A 12,826-nucleotide genomic window follows, 5' to 3' on the forward strand; every position below is an offset into this window, starting at 1 on the left:
TTGTAGTCTTAGCGAGCTAGGAAAAGTTGCACCTGGATAGCAGGTCACATTAGCATTTGCGTGCTGGTTGTTGTTGTTGGAGGCGTCTGTGTGGTGGGACTGCTGGTAGGAGGCACTGTGGTAAGGCTGGTAGAAGTGGGAGGAAGAGGAATGGGAATAGGACCCCCTATGTCCCCGCAAAGAGGAGCTCCTCTCGGGAACATCCGGAAGCAGCTCCTCTAGTAGTCGTCGCAAAATGCTATCGTCCGGCAAGCGTGCCGGCCCCAGCCCTTTCTCTGCCCTGATGTGGTCATAAATGTCCTGCAAGGCGGCATCTAAAGCTTCGTACACAGATGCTTTCGATCTGTGTCGACCAGAACGACCGTGGTGCCTCTGAGTTGGTGGGGATCCCCGTTTCCTGCGGAAAGGCACAGGGCTGACCAGGAAGGCCAGCTTGGAAAGGCCCGGTTCATTGGCTGACTGCTGGGTCAGTGGAGGTGTGATGGCAGCACGGCTCTCCTGCAGTTGGCGCTCGTGCTTAAGCATTGTGGTGAAGCGAGTGTAGGAGGCTGGACAACGTCCCTTGCAAGAGCTGATCAAGTGGCGGTGATGATATCCTTGACTTTGGCCCAGACTCTGGTGAAGATGATGATGGTGGCTCCCGTGGTGCCGGTGCCCACGATGGTGGTGGTGGTGATGATGAAGATGTCCGGAGCCATAGAAGCTTTCAGATGAGGCCAGCGAGCAGTGGTCTAAATCGCTCTCGCTGCAGAAGGATGAGCCCTCAATTTGGATGAAGTCACTCAATTCCGAAGCGCAAGCATCTTGCTCACTGTCCGAAAATTCCTCCAGATGTTGCTGGTTCTGCCTCACCGCCGGCACCAGGCTGCGACTCTCTGGACAAGGACGTGGCTGACCTTCTGGGGGACTCCTTTCTGAAGGGTCTTCCTCCTCCAGAAGAGACTCCACTGAGAAGCGCCGTTTGGGACAGCTGCTTGCCCGGGAGGACCCTGGTGTAGTAGTGCCAGAAGGGGTGTTATCCTCGCCAAGATCTGGCATTGATTTGGACTTCTGGATCAACTGTTCATACTCTGATATCCGGTTGGGCACCATGTGCTGTGGCACCTCATGCCCAAACGGGGGCCAGGCATGGAGGCTCTTTCGCTGCTGTTGCTGCTCCAGTTCCAGGATGCGGGCTCGGACTGATCGAATCACTTCTGAGGGCAATAGCTGTTCCCGGTCAATGTGGTGCATCTTCTTGTACAGCTGCAGAAATCCCGGCGTGTCATGGGCCATCTTACGGCGATGGTGCCGGCGCCCCCTAGGGGAGGAATTAAGACTTTTCGCCTGTGGCTGTGGTGTTCCAGGTTCATCAATTAAGGATCCAGCACTTTCCGAGCGGGTTGCTGTCATGGAACCAGGAGATCTTGCAGGTATTCCCCCATTTCCATCTGAGAGTAAGTCATCGCAGCTGCGGGATTTAAGACGATGCGAGGAAGCCTCCTCCTCTTCCTCCAAGCTACTCCAAGTGTCAGCAGCCTCCCGCTGGCTCATCTGCCAGCCATTCTTGAAACAGATGGAGCGCTTGGAGCTGCGCAATGTGGACGTGGAGAGGGTGAGGGAGTCAGAGGAGAGGTGGGAGGATGTCATACCTGGGGAGCTCACTGATGGAGAGTGAGACTCACTAGCACCACCAGCTGCATAGGCAGGAAATGCAGCATAGCAAAGAAAGAGCAGATAAGACATGAGGTTAATAAGGTCAGTGAGATTAAAGAGGATGTATTAGTATGGTTATAAGATCAGAAATAAGCAAGTAAGGGACATGTGCATGTGCATAGTCTTAAGTGGCATAGTGGATAACACCACTATTGACTGTGGTTTGATTCCCTGCTCATACAGGAAGACCACCCTATACCAAGAATCCTTGGGTAAGTCTCCTAAAATGACATTTGTGCACATTTGTAACATGATAAATAATAATAATAATAAACATAATAATAATAATAGTACCTTTAGCTCTGGATGGAGATGAAGGGGAGGAACGAATGGTCGGTTTTTTCAGAGTGCTGGACCTGGGGGTTTCGAGTGGACGAGCAGGGACCTGACTGGCATTCTGGTCATTTCCTGTCCCAGATGGCTCTGACTTTCGTCTCTTCCTGTAATCACTGGCAGCACTACAAATCCCACAATGCACCAGAATGACACAAAACAGCTAGGAAGCTAACAAGACTTCTGCTTAATGGGAAAAGGTGCATATTTAGATTAAAGGAACACTAGTTACATAGTGCAGTTTATGCAGTGCTGAACCCAGAGTAGCAAGGTCAGAGTCTTGATTGTCCCTATTTTAGCTCACTGGTTCATCACAATAATTTTAAAGGTAAAAATACTACCTAGTGTTGCTTTAAGTTGTCAAAGAATAACTTACAACCTGGCATTTTTAGATGTACAGACAGAAGTCATTACAACATTGACTACACAATAAACACCAGCTAACACTAACATTTCACTGGGGATCCTGTACGGTCAGTGAAAGTTGAGCTGAGAACAGAGACCAACAGGATGGACACAAATAGCACGCACATACACACACACGCGCGGGCAATAACTGTGGGTCAATTCACAGCCTTTGTGAATTTGGAGGACATCCAGGTTTCATCCTGTGTTGGACAGGCACTCTTACACTCATGGAAAACATGTAAGATGAGAGCAGGCAAAGAGATGAAGGAGGAAAGGGGGGGCTCACCTCGCGGGTCTCTCGGAGGACAAGAGATAGAGGGATGTCTGAAAGAGAGAGAGCACAATGAAGAAGGGTGAGAACTGGCTGGAACAAAGAAGGAGCGTGAAGCTTAAAACCTTCCCCGTTTGCACGTGTACGACGTCCCTTGATCGCCGTGACGACGACCTCTGACCTGCTTTGATGGAGAGAAATTGTACTTCAGTAACCACAGAAACCAGAGGGTCCCATACAGGAATCAGGATGCTAAAGAAAGCATGGTGTTGTGTCTCGCCCAGTGTGTGTGTGTGTGTGTGCGTGTGTGTGTATTAGAGTTCCACGTGGCAGCCCTGGCCTATTGCATCCCTCCTCAAGCCTCACTCCTTCCTTTTTACCAACTGCCACAGATCTGTAAACACTCTTGATGCTGCTTCTATATTCACTCAGCCTCGTCCAGTCAATCCACAGCATGTACATGTCAGCGATAATGGAACGAAGCCGAAACAAAAGCTGATCAATACAACCGCAGTGCTGACCCCTGATTATAAACAGAGGTCAAATACTGACCTCACACTCACAGCAGAATCACGATCTCACTAATGTTCATAAGTGTTTAATGGACATTGATGGAGTCTCATAAAAAAAAAAAAAAGAAAAAGTAAATAAAATATAATAATTTTTAAATATATTTTTACATTCATACTTTTAAATGTTCATATTAAATATATAGAATATTTGTTTATAATATAAGGTGATATTTTAGACAAAAATCATGAATGTATATTTATAGGACAAATAATAGTATATATAATCAGTAGCCAATATAAAGACTCTAAACAGTTTTTTCAGTTTATAATTACACAAATTGTAATATATTATTTAGATATACATAATATCCTAATGATTTACTTCAATGGTTTTAATTTCTTTGCTATTGTGTGTTTTTCTGTTGTTAGATGCTGATTTGTGATGTGTGTTTGAGAATACTGCTGTCTAAAACATTATTATCACTGTTATTGTTGTATTACCTCTCAATGTGACATAATAACCACATCAGACAAATATGGAAAATACTTTGTTGGGTGTGTGTCCAAACTTGCAACAAAAATATACAAACACAAACTTGATGTCTGCTGGATTATAGCATGTACAGATATAAGAGATGAGGAGAAATGGAGAGATGTGTTAGGAAGCGTGAAGCCGATCTGATGGAAAGAAAAGAGAAAGAAAATGGAAATCTGCCATGACTGGGTCTGGGTGTTTACTTTAGTTGTATTTTCCCCTGGGCCTCATTTATTACACACACAGAGTCAAACTTTCATAATTAAGGCTAATCTGGATAATTAAGGATGGTAATTAACAGTGTTATTCACTTTTACAGCACTGTACTGAAATGAATGCGGAAGGGGAGGGAGCGGTAGTGATTTCCTTCCCTCCCCATAATTGAGTAAATGTAGTCCCCATTAGTGTAGTTTCTGCAGTGCTGAGCCTGGAGCAGGAACAACAAAGGCTCTATACGTCCTGTTAAAGCTGTAATTTTAGGTAAAAATACTACCTAGTGTGTCTACACCAGAGTGTCTGAAAACCCCTTAGACTCCAGGGAGTTAAGGGGTGAACAGCACAAAGTGTTCAGGGTTTGACGTATTCAAATCTTTCATATTCAGCCATGACACAACAAAACATGGAGGGAGATGGGAACAAGACAGAGGAGGAGAGAAAACGAAAGAGAAGAGAACAGAAGAAAAATGAAAACAATGAAAAGAGCAGAGTAAAGAAAAGGAGAGCAGCAAGGAGAAGAAAGCAGAAGAGTAGAATGGACAGGAAGGATAGAGCGATGAAGGAGGGAGGCGTGTGTTACCTGTGCGTGTGAGAGCGTGGAGCTGTCAGGAGTGTAATCCAGCCTCTTTTTAGGAGGCTGAGAGAAGGAGGAGGAGTGGAGATGAGGTACGGAGGCAGGTGCATCATGGGAAAAAAGACACATGTGGAGAGAGTGACAACATTAGAGGACAGAAACAACATTGTGCATGTGAGCGCGCTAGCACGCGCACACATACACACATACACACACACACACACACACACACACACACATAGTACATACAAAAGCACGCAAATGTGTGAAAACTCGACGCAGTGGACTACAGTGTCTAATGTCCAGTCTAGTGTTCAGTTGTGACATTACATGCCTCAAAAAAACATAGTTAGATACGTCCAAATACACGAGTGTTAGAACCCGACTGATGTGTCTACTGACTGGTAACTGCACAGTTGATTTAGAACTGCACAGTTGCACTGCACACATGCTATTTATGTTACTAAAACATTGTTTTATGGTGTTGAATATAAATGCTGATTGTTTATGAAGAGAGTTTGCGTGATATGGGTAGAAAGTTTTAATGTAAGATTGCACCCCAATCAACCTTTTATTGAATCATCAAGAACTTCAAGGAGAGTGGTTCAATTGAAGTCAAGAAGGCTTCAGGGTGCCCAAGAAAGTCAAGCAAGCGCCAGGACCACTTCCTAAAGAGGATGCAGCTACGAGATCAGGTCACCACGAGTGCAGAGCTTGCTCAAGAATGGCAGAGGGCAGGTGTGAGTGCATCTGAACGCACAGTGAGACAAAGGCTTTTGGAGGATGGCTTTCTTGTCAAGAAGTGGCAAAGAAGCCTTTTCTCTTCAAGAAAAACATCAAGGACAGACTGACAATCTGCAGGAAGTATATTGGACTGCACTGCAGAGGACTGGGGTAAAGTTATTTTCTTTGATGGAGCTCCCTTCAGACATCTGGAAAAATGTCCGGAGAAGAAAAGATGAGTTCTGTGTCATGCCAACAGTGAAGCATCCTGAGACGATTTCTTGTGTGGGGTTACTTCTCATCCAGGGGAGTGGGTTCGGTCAAAATTTTGCCTAAGAACACTGCCATAAATAAGGAATGGTATCAAAAATCCTACAAGAGCAACTTCTCCCAACGATCCAGGAGCAATCTGGAGATGAACAATGGATTTTCCAGCATGATGGACCAAGTGTAATTGCAAAAAAAAAAAAAAGCCAAAAATTTGTACCATTCTCAAAACTTTTTGGCCATGACTGTATATAACTGGGGCGGCACAGTGGTGCAGCAGGTAGTGTCGCAGTCACAGCTCCAGGGGCCTGGAGGTTGTGGGTTTGATTCCCGCTCCGGGTGACTGCCTGTGAGGAGTTGGTGTGTTCTCCCCGTGTCTGTGTGGGTTTCCTCCGGGTGCTCTGGTTTCCTCCCACAGTCCAAAAAAAACACACGTTGCAGGTGGATTGGCGACTCAAAAGTGTCCGTAGGTGTGAGTGAATGTGTGTGTGTCTGTGTTGCCCTGTGAAGGACTGGCGCCCCCTCCAGGGTGTATTCCCACCTTGCGCCCAATGATTCCAGGTAGGCTCTGGACCCACCGCGACCCTGAATTGGATAAGCGGTTACAGATAGTGAATGAATGAATGAATGTATATAACTGCAGTAATAGCAACTGTCATTTGCATTACAATAAGGAGATTTATGGAACTGGATGTACTAAAACTGTATTTCATTTTTGATCTTTAAAAGGTAAGGCAAATTTTCAGACTGTTAAAAACAGTATGGCCATATTTTTATCAGTCGGGCCCTAATTTGCATTTTTTCATGTTCATACCACACACACACACACACACACACACAAGGCTAGTGCGTGAGGGCATTTAGTGTGAATCTTCTTGTCACCCAGTCAGCTTGTTTACTTTTGTCACAAACAGTAAACAAGTAAATGTGCAAGAAGCAGACAAAACGAACAAAAATCAAACGTAAATCACGTGACCTACAGAAGTTGGAGAAACTGCGCTTTATTACAAAAATACCCAAAAAACTTGAGGATCCTGAGAAGGATTTAAAGCTAAAAACATTAGCATGTGCTTTAGCGCAGTTACTGCAGCTTAACCCCAGTTGTGAATAGGCTAAAACACTGTAAACACTGCCAAAAGAACTGGCTGTAGGAAGAATTTTAGCAATAATTTACACACATTTGAAACCTTACCCCAAATATAGTTAAGACGTTTCATTTAAATAGCTAAACACTTAATGTACAAAATGGGTACCACAATAGTTAAGTTAGCACTGACTATTGCAGACGCCCGAAGCTACAGGACATGAAGCATAAGAACATATCCGTAGCACATCAAAACGACAAAGCAACACGTCCATAAAGGTACAGAATATTTTACACGGATTAATCAACAAAAAAGGTGCCCTCTAGTGGCAAACAGAGCACAGACATATTGTAGTTAAGAAGTTCTCAGCTATTTGCTACTGCATTTTTATAACATTTTTTGACATTTTTGAGAATTTTGCTAAAAAAGACAGTTGGGTCGTAATCCACGTGCTAAACTAAAGAAGCAAACTTCAAATACCAAACATATATTTGTTGACTGACTGGGGCAGGGGCAAAAAAGTTAAACCAAGTTCTTTTGCAGTGCTTGTATGCTTAAGTGCTTTTAACAACCAAACTACACACAGAGAGGCATACATGCACACTCATCTAGCTGCAAAATTACATGCTGGACCTGAACCTCTCTCTCTCTCTCTCTCTCTCTCTCTCTCCCCAACTTACCGGGCGACCAAACTCCAGCTCAGAAAAGAACTTAAACCAAGGCTCGTTCTCTAAATCTATTTCATCAGCTGAAAACTCAAAGGTCTGGAGCAATGGGTGAGAGACACAAAAAGACGATGAGAGAGAGAGAGAGAGAAAGAGAGAGAGGTGGACAAAAGGTTTAAAAGGAAAGCATTGTTTTGCAAGCAGGATGAATAAAGAATAACACAATGGATTAAAAGAAAAAAGATTCTGACCAAAAGAGGGCAGCAAATATCCTACATGATTATAGCATAACTGCATTCTCTCTCTCTCTCTCTCTCTCTCTCTCTCTCTCCTGGGAGGTTGCTGCTGCATTGGTTGTATTGCTGTGAGCAGGTATGTGACATTTTAGGCCCAGTGCCTCATGGGAAATGTAGTCTTTAGTAGCTCCTGACTAAGCCCTCAAAACTTTAATATTTCAAAGTTCCTTGATGGCTCTCAGAGGATCTGTGAATGGCTGACAGAGAAATTCTGCAGTTGTTACACACACACACACACACACAAATAGAATACATCTCTGACTTCACAGCAATGCAGTTGTGGTACTTTTGGACCATGGTTCAGTACATTTCAGGACACACATAATTCAGTGTTGTAACTGATTCAGTGATTTGATTCAGTTATGCATTTTTACCCAAAGATTCAGTGCATCCTAGAAGTTCAAATTCACCACAATTTGATTCAGCTGGATCACTCTGATAAGGTGAGCATATCTTTCCTAAAATACACTCAAAGCTGCACCACATCATTAGAGCACTACACACTAGGAGGAAAATGCTACCTCCCCGGTTTCACTATGTCTGTGGTATATAAATCTGTGGTATATTGGGGCAACCATGGAAGTGTAAACAAGACTGAATGTCACTGGTTTGATCCCTAGGACTGGAGGCATATATGGGGCTAAGGGGAGTGAAGTAAGTGTGCTGTCTCCTTCCTCAACATCCACAGCTGAATTGCCCTTGAGAAAGGATTCTCACCCCAAAACTGCTCTCTGTGTGTCGAGGTGGTGTGTGTATCAGTACACACACACACACACACACACACACACACACACACACATATATATATATATATATATATATATATATATATATATATATATATATATATATATGTATGTATGTGTGTGTGTGTATGTGTGTGTATATATGCCTTTTCCTCATTGTCAGTCAACACTAACCTGCAATTATATGCAAGTGTAATTATAGAGAATCAGAGCTTTCAGAGAGCAACACAGTGAAAACCCTTTTAAATGTCACACTGAAAGAGCTTTCAGAGACCTTTAACACTCAGACAGTTACACAAGAGGCTTTGTGTCGCTGTCAGACCATCGGAGCATCTGAAATAATACAGTGCCAGAAAAATAACACAAGCAGGACCCATTATTACTCCTCCACAAAAACCTCTTCCTCGTGTCTACATTCACTGTCCATTCCCTCAACTCTACTGACCACATAAGAGTACTTTGTAGTTCCATAATTATAGACTGTAATTGGACTGTTGCTCTGCATATGTTGTTACCTCACTTTCAACCTGTTTTTCAATGTGCAGCAACATATGGACTACTGTTTCTGATTTTACAGCTACAAGATGAACCAACAAGGTAAGTGTTACTAACAGAGTGGACAGTGAGTAGACACAGGGTTTAAAAACTCCAGCAGGTCAGGGGTCCTGACCATTGATAAACAGAGTGAACGAGGGCTAACTAAGAACACAGAGCAACAGAGGGTCTACAGTCTGAAATTAATGTGCTCCTGTGTGGTCAGTGGAGCAGAGAGAATACGTGTAGATACTAGGAGGTGGTTTTAATGAAAAGGCTGGTCAGTTTATATTACATAAGCAATATTACATAGTTATATAATGAATTACATTTGCATTTAATATTTAAAAGATTAATAGTTTGCTGCCAGACACTTTATATAAATACTATATGTTCAAAGTTTGTGGACACCTACATAATTACTGATGTCCACTAGGTGCTGACAGACCCACTCACCGGTCTCTCCTGCTCCAGGATGGACGATTTTCCTGGCTCATACTCGAAGATGCTGCGAGGCTCTGCACGATATTTACGAGTATCCACTTTGCGGTCTGGAGGACTCCACTCGTTCCTACAGTGGACGAGAGAGAGCGAGAGAGAGCGAGAGAGAGAGAGAGAGAGAGAGAGTATCGAACAATTGAACAATTCTGTCTCAAGTATTCTGACTCAGAATTAAAAATGCAATCAGTAATTTTGACCAGCAGCAAATATGCAGTCAGTAATATTGGCCAGTATTAAAGGTGCAGTCCGTAATATTGGCTGATTTTAAAGATACAGTTAGTAATATTGGCAAGGATTAAGGACACTATCAGTTATTTTGTTTAGTATTAAAAATAACCATATTGACCAGTATTAAAGATACTATAAGTAATATTGTCTGGTATTACAGAGGCCAATCATTATTACCAATAATGTTGGTCAGTATTAAAGATGCAGTCAGTAATACTGGGTGGTATTAAAGATGCAATCAGTAATATTGAACAGTATTAAAGATAATATTAGTAATATTGTCTGGTATTAAATTCATCTTTATTGTTCAGACTCTAACTACCGGCCAATAAAAGTTGGAGAATACTTACGGGTCGGGGGGCTGGTCCTTGTCTCGGGGGAGCAGCTGCAGCAGTGATGTCAGCGGTGGAGGAGGCAGGACAGGGGCAGGGCTTGGCTCTCTCTGGGGTGGGTCCACTGTGTTGCGGGAGAGCGGGCGGTAGGTGTGTGTCCTCGGTGGAGGGTGGGCATGGATGGGGTCATAGGTGTCTGAGAGAAAAAGAACACTGCTAATACTAACTCTCCCTTAGCTCCATGTTCACTTGCTTGCCACTTTATTACATTAGATACATTATATTACATTACATACATTAGAGGTCCCTTATGCAGGTGAAGCATTAATGACAGTAGCCCCTCTGTACCCCTTTAACCACTGATCTGTTCCTGACTACAGAACAGTTGCAGTCTAGACACTGGTGGGGTGAAACTTTTAGGCACAGCAGAAATGCTGCATGTGTGTCTGTTACTGCTAGGCGGACAAACAATGTATCAGTCATTAATTTTGGCTGGTATTAAAGATACAGTCAGTAATGTTAGCTGGTATTAAAGATACAGTTAGTAACATTGGCCAATATTAAAGATGCAGTCAGTAATATTGGCCAGTATTAAAAACGCTGTTAGTAATATTGCTGGGTATCAAAGATGCTGTCAGTAATATCAGTAATATATTAAAGATACATTCTGTAATATTGGCCAATTGTAATGTCATGGTAGCTTGTGTCTGTCCTAAGCAGCATGGGTTAGAAAGAGGTTCCAGGGCATGTTTCTAATAATATGGTTGGTGTTAGTAATGAAGCCATGAAAGCTGCTGGACGTACCATTATTTATGAGCGCGTAGGTGGCATTATAGGTGTCTGCATAGTCATCATCTGTGAAAAAATATAAAATACATTACATGAAAGATTAATAAAAGCCCTCGAGCTATAATGCATTCAACTGGATGTAATGGACAGCAGTGTTCTGCAGGGTTTCTGTACTGCTGAGTGCATCAGCAGTTCACACACACACACACAGTGATGACTAAGCGGTGACCCAGCAGAAGTCAGTCACAGCTGTCATCCTGAGATGTTTTCATATTTCTAAATGCTATGGTTTTTAATAAAGGAATACTATTAATTCCCTTAAAGCTCCAGTCCATACCATGTAATTATAAAAAACTACAGTATGGATACATTGTAACATAACTTTTAAATGTGTGCAATAAACAATATCATTTTATTAATTACCAATTAGTGTCCTTCTCCAAGTGTGAGCTGTTCAGTGATGCAGTGGTGCACTATGTAAATCAGAGGAAACTTGTGCCTTCGCCTTACCCTTCATATTGTGGGTATACAGAGATCAAGATCTTATTCTTGGGAATTTCTTGTTGGTTGATCCTCTCTGTGTTTTGACTGGCTAAATGTATCTCTGAGGCTTGTATTTGTTGAAGTTTATTATCAGATATTTGATGATGTTTCTGTAGAGAAAGCGAAGACACCCACCAGGTTTATGAACCGTATGGATCTGCTTGAACATGGTCTTGTACCAGTCCTTAGGCCTGTCTACAGTCTGTGGAGAAACACACACACACACACACACACACACACACACTAAAATAACATTTCACAAATATTCACATTCATTCATTCATTTTTTCTGAGGTGCAAAGACAAAACACATATAGGACAGGGCAAAAGTCACAGGGAATTGCACACCCACCCAGTCACTCACACATTCACCCAGTCAATCAAACACTCACCCCGTCACTCACACACTTACAGTTGTGGACAATTTCACATACTCACTCACTCACACACTGACACGTGTGGACAATTTCACACACTCACCCAGTCACACACACTCACACCTGTGGACAGTTTCACACAGACAGTCCTCCTACCAATGTGTATTTGGAGGAAACAAACACAGACACTGGGAGAACACACCACACTCTGTTCTGCACTAGGCGTAGGGAACACACCCTGGAGGGGGCACACACATTCACTCACACTTGTTAAATCATGAAGTTTTGACCTTGTGAAACGTCACGTTCGGGTCCAAACCACTGCTCGATTTAGTGACTTTTCAGACCTTCTAGCGAATTATTATGAAGACTCCACACTTATGGAGTAGCCAATCCACCTACCTACATGTGTTTTTGGAACCTGGGTGAAACCAGAGATTTACTTATATTAACTATTATTTATATACAGTGTTAATGATGAATTTGTATTTAATATATTAAGGTGAACTGCAGATGTTATTGCAATATTAGCAGATTTTTGTCCCTTACACGTTGCATTAAATTATGTGGACTGAACTAGCAACTTTAAGGCAGCATAAGGGCAACAGATTTGTTGAGATAAACAATAACAAGAATTTAGCTTACAGCTAAATGTCAGTAAGTCAATATGGTACTCTCAGTCTCCCAGAATTTGTATACACCAACAAACACACACACACAACCCCAGATGGTCTCTCATTAGCAAGGAGCTGCTCAGGCTTATACACATGGATAACAAAGTGTTGGTGCTACCAATTAATCATTATTTAATTTGTAAAATGTTAAATGCATGACACAAGCTACCATGACACACAATGATTTTAAGCATTAATTAGTAAAATATGATTTCATCTGCAACACAATGCCAACATCAATTGCATAAAGTTATGAATTACATAAAAGTAATAACAAACTAGCTAATATCACTAATATAGACAGGAGTAGCTGAAGCGAAACAAGGCCATTCTTATGTTTGTCAGGGTTGTTTATTTTTAAACTTAATGGCAAAAACTTGCAAACAAACACTGGATGCTAATATTTACCTAATGTTAAATAATAATCACATTAAAGAAACAAGAAATCTGCTAACATTCCTAATAAAAATGACTTGACTAAATAACAAACAATTAGCCAGCATGATGTCATATAAATAACGC

The 12,826-nt window shown here is 42.3% G+C and overlaps 1 protein-coding gene across 3 annotated transcripts in view; it reads right to left on the reverse strand.

The window, feature by feature from the left end:
• sorbs2a (sorbin and SH3 domain containing 2a) overlaps nt 1-12,826 on the reverse strand; it is a 75,655-nt gene that overhangs the window by 13,950 nt on the left and 48,879 nt on the right. For all 3 annotated transcript variants that reach the window (XM_066659824.1, XM_066659823.1, XM_066659822.1), the window contains 8 exons: nt 11,389-11,455; nt 10,726-10,776; nt 9,940-10,117; nt 9,317-9,431; nt 4,551-4,607; nt 2,723-2,760; nt 1,990-2,153; nt 33-1,676 (listed from right to left, as the gene is read on the reverse strand). In XM_066659824.1, coding sequence (XP_066515921.1) covers nt 33-1,676; nt 1,990-2,153; nt 2,723-2,760; nt 4,551-4,607; nt 9,317-9,431; nt 9,940-10,117; nt 10,726-10,776; nt 11,389-11,455 — 2,314 coding nt within the window. The remainder of the gene's footprint in view (nt 1-32; nt 1,677-1,989; nt 2,154-2,722; nt 2,761-4,550; nt 4,608-9,316; nt 9,432-9,939; nt 10,118-10,725; nt 10,777-11,388; nt 11,456-12,826) is intronic.

This window comes from Hoplias malabaricus, chromosome 2 (genome assembly GCF_029633855.1).
Source record: "Hoplias malabaricus isolate fHopMal1 chromosome 2, fHopMal1.hap1, whole genome shotgun sequence".
Classification (NCBI taxonomy): domain Eukaryota; kingdom Metazoa; phylum Chordata; class Actinopteri; order Characiformes; family Erythrinidae; genus Hoplias; species Hoplias malabaricus.